This window comes from Vombatus ursinus, unplaced genomic scaffold, assembly GCF_900497805.2.
Source record: "Vombatus ursinus unplaced genomic scaffold, bare-nosed wombat genome assembly UNPS02014801.1, whole genome shotgun sequence".
In the NCBI taxonomy this organism is placed as follows: Eukaryota; Metazoa; Chordata; class Mammalia; order Diprotodontia; family Vombatidae; genus Vombatus; species Vombatus ursinus.
Window position 1 is genome coordinate 12,503,016 of NW_020954579.1, and position 18,318 is coordinate 12,521,333.

Consider the following 18,318-nt stretch of genomic DNA (forward strand, 5'->3'; position numbering starts at 1 on the left):
GGCAGAGTAGGACATGGGAGTCAGACTCTTCATGACACACCCCACTAGTCTTTTACCTGGACCCCGTTACCCTATTGGAGTTGACAGTGAGTCAGAGCTTAAAATAATAGACTATCAGAGCTTGAAGAAACTTTAAAGATCATATAGTCCCAGCCTACCTCCCCCATTTTGCAGGGGAGGAAACTGAGGCCTAGAGAGAGGAAATGACTTATTCAAGAAAACATAGGAATCAGGACTAGAACTGAGGGTTCTTGATTCCTGATCTTGTATTATTTCTACTACACCACAATCCCTCTTCTGTAGAGCATACAGGAGAAATATCTTGGGGCTGAGAAGCAGGTTAATGAAAGGGATTCTGAACTTCCTATTTCTGCCAATGGAAAATTTCAGGCTTTTTTTGTATTGGATAACAGGTATAAAAGCCCATGGTCCATATATGTAATATAAGTTATGGACATGAAATAAACTTATGCTCCATGTATAAAGAGCCCTTTTTTCCAAATATCGGACTCAGGCTGAATTGCTACTTTTGCTACCTTAATGAACAGCTGGCAGATATTGGAAGGGGGAAGGGAGAAGAGGGTGTGAAAAGGGTCTTGGGGGAATGAAAGGAGTCTCAGAGAAATGAGAAAGATTCCAAGGCAGTGAGAAATAAATGTTTCCATAAAATGAGAATGTTCCCACAGATTATGGTAGCTTTCAGCTAAAACTATTCAGCCTGACCTGGAAGAAGTTGAAGAAATACTGGATTAGAGAGGGAAGAAAGACTTCCAACATCATCTTAATCATTCTGACTCGAGGTAGATGTGTACCAAATCCATTCCAGGTATTTTGGAGACTTTCCAGGGGTGGAAAGAGGCAAATATTCATACAACTGGGTACCTACAAAACCTCTTCCTGCCCCCCAGTTCTTATAACAATCTGCTTCTTTTTTTACTCCTGGAAGCATCTTGATGTCTAGTTCTGAGTTAAGTGTTCATGATATGAAGTTTAAAGCATTATCCAGGGAGAAGATTTTGAGGCTGTGCTAGCTAATGTTGACTTTATGGTCTATTCTGATCACGTGGTCCTTTTCCACCATGTTCATACTCAGCCAATCTTCTTTTACCTTTTATTTATTGCCCTAGTCATAGTGATGAGTTCAAAGTGTTCTTCCCTAGTACCCTGCCTCCATATGTCTCCTCATTGCTTCACCCTAGGAGCCCTAGGGATGGGAAAAAATGATCCAGTTTAGAACACTAATTGACCATTGACAAACCTCTTTTTTCTGCCCCATCCCCCTAGGGTTTCAGATAAATGAATGTTCCCCTAACAATTCCCAGAAAATCTTGTTGTCTTTACCATTATTTAGCTGGAAAAAATAAGACCCAGAAGAGGGCAAGTAAATGAAAGGTTACACAGTTAAGTCAAAAATTGGACCCAGGAATTCTAGTCTCTAACCTTTTCTTTTAAACCTAGCCTTCCTATCTCATCTTGCACTAAGCCCTCAGGTTGTGCTTTCTAGGACTAGTGAGGAACCTGACGGGGACTGGGGAGACATGAGGAGGTATGAAATTGGAAGAAAGAATGGGTACAAAGGGGGGTCTATTGGAAAGGGATGGATTCAGCCAGCCCTTTCCCCTAGAAACCTTAAGGCTCCTTCCCCCACCAGTGCTTAGGTAAGGTCATAGCATTCCACCCTTACCTTCCTTGCCCTCACTTCATTTTCTTGGCTCAAGCCAGAGATTTATCCATGGAACATAGAAAAACAGTAGGAGATGGCAGTTTGACAAAGCCTGACATGAGGATAAGGTTCAGAGACTCCTCTGTGGCCATACCTTTTCCAGTCCCAGGGAAACAAAAAGAAAAAATTCAAGATCAAAGGGTAAAAGAAAGCCTGGTGAAGTAACCTAGAGAGAGAAAGCCAGGAGGGTGAGAGGTGTCAGGATGAGAGTAAGGCAAAAGAAGAGGAAGCTGGGAGAAATCAGACTTACCAGATTATCTTTCCCACCCAAGTCAATCAACTCTCTTATTTGAGAGATGCCTAGGTATAGGAAAGTTTGGGGCTTCAGAAGCCTCCCCCTCTGCCAGAAGACTCATTGCATCACAGGATACAAGTTCAGATTGGGGCCTGCCTAAGGGGTAATGTCATGGCAAAGATATGACCAGTATGACTACTGCCATAGACTAAATGGAAAGGATGAGGTGGAGAAGGGAGGTTTGCTCTTGGGCCAGGGGATCTTAAAAACATTCATAAAGATTTGGTCTCGGATATCCATGAGTTGTAATAGGAAGAGCACTAGACTTGGTGTCAGGCAGGATTCTAATCCTCGATCTCCAGAAATTCCTATATGACCTTGAAGAACTCACTTCTTTCTGGGACTCAGAATCCTTATCTATAAAATGAGGAGGTCAGACAAAATGACTTCTATGGTCCCTTCCAGACCCAAGCTTCTATGAGTAAATTATTGACTTAAAAGCATTTTGGGTATCGTCAGCCTCTAGGGTAGGACTTCAATGCTGAAGACAGGACATTGTTCCTGGCATAGGGAGGGAGAGGGAGAACTCAGATGGCCAATAAGATTTCAGGCTCATCAGTCATAGCTCCATTTGGAAGAGAAAGAGGTCTGGGTTGCCCAGGTGCTTTTAAGAGGAATGGATTCAGGGGGCAGGTAGGTGGTGCAGTGGATAGAGCATGGGCCCTGGATTCAGGAGGACTTGAGTTCAAATCCAACCTCAGACACATCACACTTATTAGCTGTGTGACCCTGGGCAAGTCATTTAACCCCAATTACCTAGCCAAAAAAAAAAAAAAAAAAGAGGAATGGATTGTGCCTACGATCCCAGAACAACCCTAAAGGAAGAAGGGAAAGTGCAGGCAGCCTGGCCTGGACTGGCTTAGCATAGGTTATCTGGAAGAAAAGACACCAGGATCCTTTTCTGGGAGAGGCATTTTCCTCTCAATGTCAGGGGCTCCCTCCTTATGCTAGAGAATACTTTCTCCAACACAAAACTCCAATACCACAGCTGACGGAGGAGGTCAGAGGTGGGGAAAGATGGGAAAAATATATCTTCTAGGTGGAGATTTTTCTGTTTTTCTATTACCTTCTCCACCCCTGAGCATTTCACACAGAGTTGGGGAGGTGGCTGAGAACGGGAGAGGGTGACAGACAGAGTGAGGTGGGTGGGGGGAAAACAGAGCAAGGAAGGGGAGAAGGTGTGAGCAACAGAGGGGAGGAGGGAGAGAAAAGGGAAAAAAAAGGCAACTGAGAAGGACAAGAAAAAACAGAAGATGGGCACGCACAGAGGAAAGCACCTATCTGAGCAAATGGGTTTGAGATAGCCATCTTTTAGACTCTAGATTGAAGAGGAAAGGTGAGAAAGGAGGCCCTGCCCATTGGAGGATGGAAGGGGCAGAGACCAGGGGCTAGTCCCATCTCCCCTGGAGAGTTATTCCAAGCAGGGAAAGAAACAGCCACAGACAGAGAAACAGGGATAGGGCTAAGGGTAAGGCCAATTAAACTGACAGGTGAAGGAAGAGGGACGAGAGTCTAAAGACTCTCTAAGCCCCTCCTTAGGGCTACAAAGACTTGCAGCTAAAGTGAATGGCCATTTAATTTCATAGTTGGGAAAACTGAAGCAAAGATCCGCCCAGTCTGGCAATGACTTGGAGCCAAAATGGAGGCAGTGTGGTATAATAGAAAGAATACTGGAGGTACTAGATTTGAATCCTGACTGCTACTCATAGACTGTATGATCTCAGAGGAGTCACTTCCTCTCTCTGGGTCTCAGTTTCCTCTCCTGTAAAAATGAAGGGGATATACTCAATTATTTATAATTCAGATATACTATTATCCTATGTTGCTTGGCAGTCTGGGGAGTGAAACATGGATGGACTAGTATTATAGGAGTTTGGAAAAAAGTTCCCTCTCTCCCTGTATCCCAATCACATCTGTCTCCTCTTGGGACATGGATTCACACAATTGGGGGGTTATATCTGTCTGTACAAATCTATTTTTATGTGAGCCACTATGTGTGACTGTGTACCTGTATAATTATACATTAGTGTGCTTCTGTGTAGACTGGGTTCGAACGTTTCTCAGGAACCACTTAGGAGTTGGGAATGGGAGAGTGTTGAATGCTGTAGGATTTATATACTCCCTGGACTTCTTGTATTGCCATCTGCTGCTGATGAGTGAGTATTGTGGAAACAACACAGAGAGGAAAGCACTGACCTGGGGTCCAGGAGGCCTGAATTCTAATTCACTTACTAACTAACTCCTTTATCTAATCATCTGCTCCAAACCCTCATTTTACAGATGAGTAAGCTAAAATTCAGGAAAGAGCTGTAATTTGTCCAAGGGCACCAGCTTATTAGTAAAACTTGAATCAGACCATTGTTCTTTCCCTCATTCTAGGCTGCCTTTCCTAGGTAAAAGTTACTTTACCTCTCTGGTCTCAGTTCTTTCACATGTAACATGGGTAACGGAGACGGGATGTGACAGAATGCCCTCATGTCCTTTTCTGTTAATATTCTCAGATTCTATAACTCACCAACAGGGACGCAGCAGGCTCACACCAGGAAAGAGGACTTCCTTAGAGACAAAGCACCAATCACCTCCCCACCACCATCTCCCTATTGGGGCAGTATCCTCCACCTTTTCCTCTGGGCCCCAAGCTTAGGAAGCAGTCCCAATTGGCACTGTCTTAACTAGAAAGGGATAGAACCACAGGTCTGGGGAAAGGGCAAAATTCTAACTCCAGCTACAGGAGGTTGTTCAGTGTCTGAAGAAATGAGGTATCACAGAACCAGAGACTGTCAAAATAGAAGGGAACTTTAAAAATTTTCTCATCACAGAATTTTAGGGGTAGAAGGGATCTCAGAAGGCATCTGGTCCAATCCCTTTATACTCATAAAGATACAGCGATATAGATGATACAGAGATGGGGAGTGACTTTCTTAAAGCTTCTGACTCTGTCCAACTCATATTCTATGAAATTACTACAACCAAGCATGGAAAGCTTATCCCAAGGCCAATTGTGGAGCAGAGTAGGATAGGGCAGGCCCAGAGATCTGGACTATCAAGGGAGCAGGTAGCAAGTGGTCCCCTTTGACTTAGACCTGAAAATTCTGTCTCTGAACTCTCTTGTGTGAATGTCTCCCTGTGGGGCCAAGCCCAGCAGCTGGTGAATGAGTACCTGGGGCTTTGGAGTCTGGAATCTGACCTTGGAGATTCTTGCTCATAGAGGTGGGATGAAGGGGAATGGAGGAGAGAAAAGGAGAGGGTTTTGTTCTGTTGGGTTTGCTTAGCCACAACTAGTTTCTCTACCAATCCTGACCTCTACTTCTGAGTCCCCATTGCTGTTGTCTCTGAGCAGCTGAGGACTAGGACTTGCCCCCTCCTTTGGTCAAGTGCCCATGGGCTGAGATACCAAGGCACCTCAGAAGAATAACTCAAATCCATGCAGCTTGGCCATTCCTGCCAGACCTTGGGCACGGTTCCACTAAGTTGTGCCATAGCTGATTTCATTAGACAAACGTGGTAAAGGATTTCCATCGTCAAATGAGCACCATTCCGTCTTCATACCTTAGGGCCATATAGCTCAGGCAGGGGAGTATAGAAAGGGAGAGTGGGGTGAGCTGCTTGCCCTTTGTGAAGACCCACAATCAGGCACTGGGCTACGTGTAGAAGTTATACCGGCCAGGACCAGGGAGCTGGGGATGGAAGAAGGAAGCTGGCACAATGCATAGAGCACTGGACCTGGAGTCAGGAAAATCTGAGTTCAAATCCTGCCTTAGACATTAGCTGTATATAACCAAATGGCCCAATGTGCCTGGAGGTCATGGGAAAAAAACGTACTGAAGAGATGTGAAGTTTTACAGAGACACTATGGCTCCTGTGAACACAAAAGGAAAGAAACATTTATTAAGTGCCAACTATATACCAGGCACTGTGCTAAGCATTTTATAAATATTATCTCCTTTGATCCTTACAACAATCCTGTGAGGTAGTTGCTGTTATTGTCCTCATTTTACATTTCAGGAAACTGAGGCAAATAGAGGTTAAGTGACTTGCCTAGGGTCACACAGCCAGTAAGTGTCTAAGGCCAGATATGAACTCAGGTCTTCCCGACTCCAGAGCCAGCTTTCTATGCACTATGGCACCACCTAGCTGTCGCTAGCTTTAGGAGTGGCACACCTACCATGTGCCAGGTACTATGTATGTGGGGAGAGATGTCAGGGGGAAATACAGACAAAAATGCCTTCAAGGGGTTTGTATTCCACCAAAGAGGCTAGTACTCTATCATTCTATTGTACACCATGAACATACATAAATGTACATGCAATAAGTACAAGGCAAATTCTTGATGAGGAGAAAATAGTAGCATCTGAACGAATGAGGATAAGGCTTCATGTAGAAGGTGGTGCTTAAGCAGAATTTTGAAGGAAACATGATATTCTAAGAGCAGAGAGGAAAGGAGTCTATTCCAGGCATGGGAGACATCCAGTGAAAAGGCATGTTGATAGGAGAAAGGAGTGTTATGTGTGAGGAACAGCAACAAAAATAATTTGACTGGACAATAGAGTGCAGGAAAGGGAATGATGTATGATAAAGATGGAATTTGAGGTTGGGGCCAGGTTGTAAAAGGCTTTAGGAGTTAAACAGAGGAGTGTGTATTTAATCTTAGAGGATATAGGGGGCCATTGAAGTTTATTGAGTGGAAAAGTGACCTGATCAGCGTTACACTTTAGGAAAATTACTTTGGAAGATAGGTGAAATATAAATTATAGATGAGAGAAACTTGAGGCAAAGGGACCAATTAAAAGGCTATGGCAGTAGTCCAGGAGAAAGGTGAAGAGAATCTGAAATAAGGTGTTTGCCATGTCAGTAGAAAGAAGGGAACAGTGGTGAGAGATATTGTAGAGGTAGGAACAGCAAGATTTGGCAACTGAATATGTGAAGTGAAGGAGAGTGAGGAGTCAGGGATGACATCAATTTTGGGAACCCGGGTGATTAGAAAGGATGGTGGCACCCCAAAAGAAACAGGGAGGTTGAGAAGATAAATGAGTTTGTGGGAGGTAAAAGATAATGAATTGCGTTTGGGGCATGATGAGTTTGACATGCCTATGTGACATCTAGTTTGAAATATCCAATAGAAAGTTGGATATGGGTGACAAGAGCTCAAAAGAGAAACTAGGGTTGGATATATTGATTAGAAGTCATCTGCATGTTATTGTTGTTGTGTTGTGTCAGTTGGGTCCAACTCTTTGTGACCCCATCTGGGGTTTTCTTGGCAAAGATCTGGAGTGGTTTGCCATTTTCTTCTCCAGCTCATTTTACAGATAGGGAAACAGGCAAACAGAGGTTAAGTGACTTACCCAGGGTCACACAACTAATAAATGTTTGAGGCAGATTTGAACTCAGGTCTTCTTGACTTCAAACCTGGCACTATCCACTTCACCACCTAGTTGCCCCCCATCTGTACATAGGTGATAATTCATCCCATGGGAGTTAATGAAGCATTGATGAAATCACCAAGTGGGAGAGGGCCCAAGGCAAAGCTTTGGAGGACAGTCACAGTTAAGGGGCATTATATACAGGGCGGTGATTCAGCAAAGAAAACTGAGGAATAAACAGAAAATTAGGAAGATAAGCAAGAAAGAAGTGTCATAAAAACCCAGAGGAGAGAGGGTATCTGAGAGGAAAGGGTAGTCAATAGCATCAAACACTGCAGAGGTATTGAGAAGGACTGGGAAAATACTATCAGATTTTGACAACGAAGGAATCACTGGTCACTTTGGAAAAAGTGGCATCCGTTGAGTGATGAGGACTTGGAAGCCTTATCTTCTGATCTCCCTCACTTCACCACCATGACTCAGCTTCCTTCTTATGCTGGAATTTTTCTTAGCTCATGGATCCCTTCACATCCTGGAATGTCCCTCTGCCATACTGACTCTCTTCTCCCATTGCTGAGTTCCTTCTGGGGGCCTCCATTTTGACAATGGGCTGGGCTCTGGCCAGCCATGCTTCATTCCCATTCCAGCTGTGCTTCTTATTCACCACACTTTGCCACATTGCTCCCTTATGGTTATCTTCTCTACTCTCCCACCCCTCACTTTTCAGCTCCCTTTTATGTTTTCTACCCCCATTAAAATGTAAGCTTTTTGAGGGAAGGGGCTGTCTTTCTTTTTGCTTATATTTGTATCTTTAGCATTTAGCACAGTGCCTGGCACTTAGTAAGTACAAAAGATTGGGAAATGAATGAGAAGTAGAAGCAAAGTGTGGAGGTGGCTTTTTCTTGGAGTTTAGTTGGAAATGGGAGGAGAGATATAAGAAGATAAGTTGAGAAGGTAGGGCCCAGAGGCTTTATGAAAGGACGTAGTTGCACAGAAGGGCTGCAATCTACATGGTTGAAGGGAATACTCATGAAGACAAGATAGCTGATCCACTGAAGTACTAAGATACAAAGCCCTGAGTTGGGTGTCAGAGGACCAGAGTTTGAGCTGAGTTTGCTACTTATAACCTATATGGTCTTCAGCTTTAATTATACTTCTCTAGGCCTCAGTTTCCTCATCTTTAAAATGAGAGGATGGGACTAGGTGATTTCTAAGGTCTTTTTGCACTCTATATAAAGCTATGTGTAGACCCATGAGGATATGAACTCTCTAGAGCTAGTAAACGAATTGTTGTATATGTGAGAGGGAGTAGTAGGGACACAGTTGTAAAAGTAGGCCAGAGGCAGATTGTAGAGGGGTTTGAATGCCAGAATAAGGGGTCTGTACTCTTGTAGGCAAAGGAGAGAGCCTTTGAAATTGTTTGAGCAGGAATGTGACATGATGTACCTCTGGAGCATATCACCCAAGAGGTAGAGAGCTGCTTGGGTGGAAAATGAAGGAAAGGAGAGAGGCAGAGGAGAGCAAAGGACAGCCAGCGGTTCCAGGGGGGCTCTAAATCTCCTCCCCCCATAACTGCCCAACTGCATTAATCTAATCCCCATCTGTTCAATTTTAATTAAAACAGAAACAAACCTCAAAGATTAAGCTCTGAGCCGCTGGAGCTGAGCGCAGTCCTCCCAAGCCCTGATGCCACTTCAGCCCCCTAATGACCAGCTTAGCTGCTCTCTCTGCCACTACCCATGGAGCTGGGGCCCAGCCCTACCCCCAACACACACCTTTCATCCTGCCAGGCCCTGGATTCTGCCCCGGATTGCACAATCCTTGGGGGATTTCAGACTGTAGGATGTATGTTGTACATGATAGCCTTGTTTCTCTGCTCTACTTACTCTCTTGAATTTGTCTCAGACATAGGCTCCTACTAGACTCTCCAGGTCAACTTCTTTTGTAAGTGAGTGAAGAGAGGAGGAAAGTTCCCTTGCTTTTCTCCAGTCTCCATCCTTAGTACCTCATTAGGATCAGAACCTCAAAGAGATCAAAGATCCTTGCCCAGCCACCTTCCTGAGCTCCCACCACTGGCCATGTCACCTCTGAAGATAAGCTGGCTTTTTCTGTCACACTGCAGGGCAGAGGCCAGGATAAATCCTGTGTTGGGGTTCCTATCCGGGCTGTAAGGGTTAGGAGGCCTAGTTGGGCTGGTATCCTCAGCTTCTTTGTGCTCCTTGGTTGTCCACAGCTTCATGCTTCCGCTGTCTGGTGGATGTGGTGCCCATAAAGAACGAAGAAGGAGCTGTCATCATGTACATTCTCAACTTTGAAGACTTGGCGCAGCTCCTGGCCAAGAGCAGTAGCCGAAGTCTGACCCAACATCTATTGTCCCAGTGCTTCCTAAACTCTGGTGAGATAGCCAAGGGGATGGGGTAAGGGGAAAGATGAATGTCCGAGGCAGAGGTATCACTACACAGCAGGGAAGGGGAAATCTTCACGTTGTCATCTTGTTCTGCTCATGTTGTACCTGGTATCCCCACTTCCCTACTCTACGCACGCCCTTGAATTCAGAGAGCCCCCTAACAAAATTCCCAAGCAAACTTCTTTTATGGGGTGGGGAATGGGGTGGAGAATCTCAGCCTCCTTGCCGTGCCCTTCAGGCCATGAAACTTCCTGTTCTAATGGAGACAATACTTTCAGAGTGCTCCCGGGGCAAGTTAAGTAGACGAAGCTCTGCATCTGATACGGACCAGCTCAAGTATCGCACGATCAGCCAAATTCCTCAGTTCACACTCAACTTTGTGGAGTTTAACCTGGAGACGCATCCACCCAGCTCTACCACTGACATCGAGATCATTGCCCCACACAAAGTGGTGGAACGCACCCAGAACGTCACAGAGAAGGTCACTCAGGTAATGGAGGCAGCCTGGGCAGCCAGAGAAGATGGTGGGGAAGAGGGAAAATATGATAGAACCCATAGCAACTCATGCTCTGGCCAAGGGGAGGTGAGAAAGGGCTGGCATACCAATGGTTACCCAGGAGCTAGGTCTTTCTGTTTTATTAAAATTTTTGTCCACATCGTTGTCATGTCCCAATGTCATCCATCCCAGACCTACCATGCTAATATAACCCTCCCATGTAACAAATTAAGCAAAACAAACCAATATGTTGGTCCTGTGTGACAATTTATAGTCCACTACACTCTATGGTGTATCAAGGGTAACCTGGGAGTTCATGATTCTGCAGGCTGCTCAGTAATTCTGTCAGACAGTTTCAAGCATCTCAAAGGCTATATTGCACCATGCTGGTAGGCCCACAAGAGACCAATCTTGACAGATGAGCCAATATCCCCGTGACAGTTCTCAGTTCTATGTTCAACTCTGGCCTCAAGGAAACAGCATCATCTTGTGTAGGATAAGTCTATGGTACGTATGAAGGAAGGTAGGGAAGATTAGGAGAAGAGCTTGGTTTCAGAGAAAAAACATTCCTTATCGAGTCTGAAAATCATCTGGGCTTTTGTTCCTGAAAACACTCTGCAGGACTAACCCCGCTTGGGAAAGATACAACTTCAGCTAAAGCCTCCTCGTTTTAGTTTCTGCCTCTCTTCCAGGATATGGCTACTACCACTACCCTGATCTCTGGGTTTTGGAGGTAGCGGGAAGAACAAGAAGAAGGTAAGGATAGTAGCAAATAGATTATCAAATGCGAGGGAACATCTGGCTGTTGGAAGGTAGCGGAAGGTTGTGACTGCCAGATATGGGCACTGCCAGGAAGGAGCTATTCTCAGGAGCAGAGAAAAAGATGAATCATATAGGGGACCAGGGGACATCTCCAGTGGAAATGAATGAGGGTGAAGTGAGAAGATGGAACAGGGAAAGTAAGAAGGTAAGAGAAATGGGGAATAGGGTGAGGAGGTAACTGCCTCCTCTTTTCCCCCTGGGTTTCAAACTTGGATCCATCCTCCTCGTCTTTGGGAAATAATAGGATCATAGATTTAGAGCTGGAGGAGACTGTAGAGGCTGCCAAAACCAATTCCAAATGAATGTTGAGAAGATAATAATTAATAATCATAATAAATCATCATAATATTTGTATAGCATATACTATATGCCAGCCACTGTACTAAATATTTTATAATTATTATCTCATTTGATAATAGGAGGTAGGTGCTATTATTATCCCCATTTTACAGATGAGGAAACTGAGACAGAGGTTAAGTGACTTGCCCAGGGTCACACATCCAGTAAGTGTCTGAGGTCGGATTTGAACTCAGGGCTTCCTGACTCCAGGCCCTACTGCTAATAATTTAACTGCTCATTTAGATGGTCCTTTAAGGTCATGAGATCATAGATTTGGAGTGGAGAGATAGTTGAAGGCAACCTTCTCACTTTTTAGATGAAGAAACTGAGGCTCAGAGATGAGAAGAGGCTTGCCCAAGTTCACACAAACAATAAAAGGCAGAACCAGATGTGAGCCCAGGTCTTCCAGCTCCAAATCCCACATGCACTGCTCTATACTTTCTTCACAGCAACCCTAGGGGATAGGTCATGCAAGTGTGATTGTCCAAATTTTACCGATCAGTCAACAAGCATTTATTATGCACTTGCTGTGTACCAGGAACTGTGCTAGGTAGTGAGGATACAAAGACAATGAAATCATCTTTTCCATCAAGAAGTTTAGATGAGGAAACTGAGGCTCAGGGATATTTCACAGCTTATCATGGTTAAGCAGCTCATGAGTTCTGGAATCAGGATCTGAAGCCAAGTTTCTTATCGGTAAGTCTCACATTCTTTCCCCAGTATCATGGTGCCCTAGGATAGGAAATGTCTGACTTCAGAATTGGAAGTCAGCTAGGGCAGAGGGGTGTAAGATGAAGCATGTACTATCCAGCTACTTTTCAGGAGAGCTTGACATTTTCTACTAAACTGAATTTATGTTGGAATGCCTTCCACTCCTCACCCTTGGAAATTGCCCTAATCCTGCTCCTTAGCTATCTGGTCAGGTTAGATAGACTTGTGTTCTAGTACTCTGACCCAGGCAAGTAATTTCCTCTCTCCAAACCTCAAGTCTCCCCTACTGCAATCAGCAGTTGGGACACCTCACTCCTTTCCTAACTCCCAGAAAGAAGAAACCTGGGTAGGCGAGAGTGAGGCTGATGACCTGGCACAGTTCTGCTTCACTTAAATCCAATTCACTTGCAAGTCAAGACATCACCCTCCTGATGTCATTGGTCCTCTTTGAGAACGAAAAATGAACAACTCCCTGAACCAGGCTGAGCACCCCCAGTTGCTAGGCAACAGGGCTACTTCTCTCATTGGTGCTGTTGGCCGCTGCCACATCTCTGTGGATGAAGGGTCATTGGTCAGTGAGAGAAATGACAGGGGTGACTAGATAAATGTTGACAAGCTCTTGCTCTGGGCATGAGGACTTCCTGTTCCTTCCCTGTCCTGAGATTCCTCTCATCTAGCCCTGGAGGCCACCATATCAGGCAGTGGAAAAATCAGTTCCTTCTTTGTATCCATCCATCCAGAGCCTAGTTGCAAGCCTATATCATGATGTTCTCTTCTAGTCCCACATCTCTTCAGCCCTACTCTCCTCACACCCAGCAAATCCCTCTCTTTCTTTTACTCTCCACTGCCCCCATCCCATGCTGGGGTGGGGTGGGGTGGGGGGAGGAGCACTCAGAGGTGATGCTTAAAGAAGTGCTAGAAGGATGCCCAGGTAGAGTAAACAGAGCACATACCTAGCCCAGTGGGTTGGGGAGAGGCTGGGGGTGGGAACTGGGGGGAGGGAAATATTTCTCTTTTAAGCAAAATTCCAGGTTGTCAGCTCTACAGACAATCAAGGAAGATCTGAGCAGAAGGCAGACATAAGCATGCTAATGGCTTCAGGGAACGGGGGTGACAAGCATTTATTAGCTGCCTACTATGTGATAAATGCTGGGAATATAAGAAAGGCACAAAACAAGAGAGTTCCTGCTCTAAAGGAGCCCACACCATCACGGGGAGGCAACATGCAAACAACTATGTACAAACAAGATACATCCTGGAGAAACTGGAGATAAGCAAAAGAGGGAAGGTATTAGCATTAAGCTAGACAGGGAAGAACACTTCTTGCATAAGGTAAAATTTTAGCAGGGATTTGAAAGTAGTCAGGGTAGGCAGGAGACAAAGATAAGGAGGGAGAGCATTCCAGGCCTGCGGCACAGCCCAGGAAAATGCAGGGAGGAGAGAGATAGAGTGTCTTGCATAAGGAACATGAAGGAGGCTAATTTCATTAGATCCATGGAGGAGAGGGAGGTGTAAGAAGACTGGAAAAGTAAGAAGAGGCCAGGTTATAAAGGGCTTTAAAAGTCAAATAAGGGGCAGCTAGGTGTCGCAGTGGATAGAGCTCCAGCCTTGGAGTCAGGAGGGCCTGAGTTCAAATGTGACCTCAGACACATAACACTCACTAGCTATGCGACTCTGGGCAAGTCACTTTACCCCAATTGCCTCACCAAAAAAAAAAAAAAGAAAGAAAGAAAAAGAAGTTTGGGTGTAGTGAAAGGACCACCCTCACACTAAAGCCTCACTGACCCTATTCCCACCTACTTAACCCCTCATTGACTTATCCCCACATAGACCTCATTCCTCATAGACACCATCCCTTCAAATTCACTCCTTTTAATATCTATCCTCTGACAGAGATTCCTTCACTCAGCTCTTATAGACCCTGTCCAGCGGCTAGAGCACTAGACCTGGAGTTAGTAAAATATGAGTTCAAATCTGGACTCAGATATTTACTAGTTATTTGATCCTGGTCAAGTCATTTCAACACTGCCTGCCTCAGTTTCCTCATCTGTAAAATGAGGCTAATAATAACCCCTACCTTCCAGGGTTGTTGCAAAGATAAAATGAAATAATATTTGTAAAGCACTTTGCAAAATTTAAAGCACCACATAAATGCTATTATTATTATTATTATTATTATTATTATTATTATTATCCCTTCACACTCACCCCTCACAGACCCCATCCTTCACATTCATTCCTCACTAATACTCACTCCTCTTAGACTCCAACTTCTCACAGATTTTATCCCCTCACACTTACCCACCACAGACTCTCCTTCACATACTTTTTCTCCTCATGCTCACCCTTCATAGATTCCCTTTCAGCCACAGAGACCATTCTTGTATCCTTTGTTCCTCCCACATAGGTCTTGTCCCTGGGTGCAGATGTACTTCCTGAGTACAAGCTGCAGGCGCCCCGAATTCACCGATGGACCATCCTGCATTATAGTCCCTTCAAGGCTGTGTGGGACTGGCTGATCCTGCTTTTGGTTATCTACACAGCCGTCTTCACCCCCTATTCAGCTGCCTTCCTACTCAATGATCAAGAGGGGTCTAGACACTGGAACTGTGGCTACTCCTGTAATCCCCTCACAGTGGTAGAGCTCATCGTAGATATTATGTTCGTCGTGGACATTGTCATCAACTTCCGAACCACTTACGTCAATTCCAATGATGAAGTGGTCAGCCACCCAGGCAAGATCGCTGTGCACTATTTCAAGGGCTGGTTTCTCATCGACATGGTGGCTGCAATTCCCTTTGACCTTCTCATCTTTCACACTGGTTCTGATGAGGTGAGAGATACCCGCCCCAGGAAAGATACTAGGTTATCAACTTCCCTTAGGTATCATGAGATACATCTATTATGTTCCTATGATTTCCTCCATAGGGTTTCCTCCATTGTTGGCTCATAAAATATTAAATTTATAAAGGATCTTAAAGATCATAAAATATCCTCATTTTATAAACAGCAAAACTGAGGTCCAGAAAAATGAATTCATAAAGTAAGTAAATGGCGTAGTTTCTGTGCTGGTCTTCTGATTTCTCATCTAATATTCTCTCTACTATAATATGGTGCCTTCTTTCAAACACTCTAGACATCTCTAAAGTCCTTTTTTGTCACCTACATGTTTTTTTTTGTTTGTTTGTTTTGTGAGGCAGTTGGGGTTAAACGACTTGCCCAGGGTCACACAGCTACTAAGTGTTCTATGTCTGAGGTCGGATTTGAATGCAGGTCCTCCTGACTCCAGGACTGGTGCTGTATCCACTGTGACACCTAGCTGACCCTACCCACATGTTACTTAGTGTTGTTAATCCGTATTTGGCAATACCTTTTCCAAAGCCAATTAGACGTAGCTTTCAGATTTTAGGCTAGTGGACGAAGTACTTAAGGACTTAGGCCAGAACTTCGCATTTATCCCAATTAAATTTCATCTTATTCATACTATCATAGATTTAATTCTAGAAGGGACCTCAGAAGCTACCTAGTCCAGTCCCTTAACTTCTCAGAAAAGGAAACTGAGGCCAAAGGATGTGAAATGAATTTTACACAGCCAGTAAGTGGCAAAGGTGGGATTTGAGCAAAGGTATCCAGACTTCCAATCAAGCACAGCTTTCCTTATACTTTGCCACCTTCCAAATTTTCTTTGGCTCAGCATTCTACCTTGTCAAAATCTTTTTTGAACATAGAATCTGTCAAACAATCAATAAGCATTTATTAAGCACCTACTATGTGCCAGGCACTGTCATCCAGATAGTATGTCAGCTTTCCCTCTAAACTTTGTGTCATTCACAAATTTGACAGGCATAAACGTACTCATCCAAGTTATGGCTGAGTACAGGTCAAGGGCAGATCCCTGACACAGTCTGCTAAGACCTTCCTCTAAGTTTATATATGGTCATTGTTGTGCATACGGGTCCAGTTATTCAACCAGCTTCAAAAAGAAACCACTTACCTGCTATCATCTCTTTCCATCCTATCCACAAACACAGCCTGAGAAATTTTTTAAAAATGCTTATTGTCGTTAAGTCATTTCAGTTGTGTTTGACTCTTTGTGACCTCTTCTTGGTGTTTTCTTGGGCAAAGACACAGGAGTGGTTTGCTATTTCCTTCTCCAGTGGATTAAGTGACTTGCTTAGGATCACACAGCTAGTAAGTGTCTGAAGTCATTCTTGAACTCAGGTCTTCCTGACTCCAGGCCTGGTACTCTATCCACGGTACCACCTAGTTGCCCAGAAAACCTTAGGTACAATTTATTTAGTGACCCTATTTCTATTTGAGTTTGATATCACTGCTTATTGTTGTTAAATCATTTAGTCATTTCTGACTCTTCATGGACAAAGTCTGTGGAGTTTTCTTGGCAAAGATACCAGAGTGGTTTGCCATTTCCTTCTTCAGTATGTCCCCATTTTACAGATGAGGAACTAAGGCAAATAGGGAGTAAGTGACTTGCCCAGAGTCACACAGCTAGTAAGTTTCTGAGGTCATGTTTGAACTCAAGTCTTCCTAACTCCAGGCTGCTGCTCTATCCACTGTGTTACCTAGCTGCCCCTAAGTACTCCCATGTTCCCATACTCCCATATTCCCTTAATAATATATTCTAGAACATGAGTACTTAACCTTTTTTTGTGTCCTGGACTCTTTTGGCACTCTGGTGAAGCCTATGGACCCCTTCTCAGAATAATATTTTTAAATGCATAAAATAAAATGCGAAGAATTACAAAAGACACCAATTATATTATCAAAATATTTTAAAATCAAGTACAGATCTTGGGTTAAGAATACTCCAGGTTAATTTTGCTAGGAATAGAAGTCACCATCTTTGATCTATAATTTGCAACATACAACCTCTTCCTTCTTCTGAAAATTGGAAAATTTGCCTTTCTCCAGTCTTGCAGAAACTCTCCCATACCCCAAACTGTTTCAAAGTTCATCAGTCACATCTATGAGTTGCCTTAGGTCTCAAAACTTTTTTGACTTTGATCTATTAGTAAAAAAAATTTTGAACCTGCATCTCAAATCGGTGCTTTTCAATCATCTCCTTATTTCTCTTAAGTTTCCACTCCCACTAAACATTTTTAGTCTATCCTTTCCCAGTTCTAAAATCATTGTCCCTAGAAGACAACACAGAAACAAGATAGGAGCTGACTAGTCATTCTCACTGTCATCTCTTAACATCATCTCATCTGTCAGCAATCCTAGAGCAAGATCCTCCACTTGCCCCTAACATACATAGTCCATTTTTTAAAGTTTTATTTTTAATTGTTATTCTCAGTTCCAAGTTCTCTCCCTCCCATTACTCCTCACCCCCACCCATTGAGAAGGCAAGAAATACTATACTCATTATATGAAACTTATGCACATTAGCCATAGCATCCATAATTTAAACAATATTCTTTTTAGTTTTCCTTAGGAGCTATTGCAGACAGCTTCAGTACTATTGGCACAATTTTTATAAGATTATGCTCCTTCTTCTTGGGGTAGGGTAAACAGCAGGCTTCAAGCAGGTGCAGGGGACCAGAATTCTATCCTACTCTCCCCCACCCCTTCCCCAAGCTCCTATTTCCAGGACATAGAAGTGCAAGGCCCTTAGTCTTCCACCATCCCAGCTCTCAGCCTCTTAAACCACACTCCCTCTATGACCTAGGAAGGAAAACCACAAGTTTAGAACTCACCTCCTCTGAAAAGTGTTCCCAAACTACCTCACTCTGATTAAACCTCTAATCTATGCCCCTTAAGCCCTAACAATTGTATATAAGCTGTTCAGATCACAATGTAGCTGTAACTTGATCGATAAGTGACTTGCCTATGGGGCAGTGTCCAAGACAGGATTTGAATACAGGACTTCAAGTCCAACCCTCTAATTTACTATGTCTTGCTACATCCCAGCACTAACATAAATTATTAGTTACAACCTCATCTGTGGCACTATAACTCTTCTTACAGTTTCTATCTGGAGAAGGAAATGGCAAAGCACTCTAGTACCTTTGCCAAGAAAACCCCATATAGGGTCACAAAGACTCAGTTATGACTGAAAAGACTGATGAAGAGAGAAAGTTTCTATCATTTCTATTTCATCTCCCCAACTAAATTATAATTTCCTCAGTGGTAGATGTAGCAGCTGAG

The 18,318-nt window shown here is 43.8% G+C and overlaps 1 protein-coding gene across 1 annotated transcript in view; it reads left to right on the plus strand.

The window, feature by feature from the left end:
• The window catches only part of KCNH6 (potassium voltage-gated channel subfamily H member 6), a 39,778-nt gene that overhangs the window by 2,272 nt on the left and 19,188 nt on the right, over positions 1 to 18,318 (plus strand). Inside the window, exons 3-5 of the mRNA XM_027873253.1 lie at positions 9,612 to 9,773; positions 10,064 to 10,275; positions 14,561 to 14,986. Coding sequence (XP_027729054.1) covers positions 9,612 to 9,773; positions 10,064 to 10,275; positions 14,561 to 14,986 — 800 coding nt within the window. The remainder of the gene's footprint in view (positions 1 to 9,611; positions 9,774 to 10,063; positions 10,276 to 14,560; positions 14,987 to 18,318) is intronic.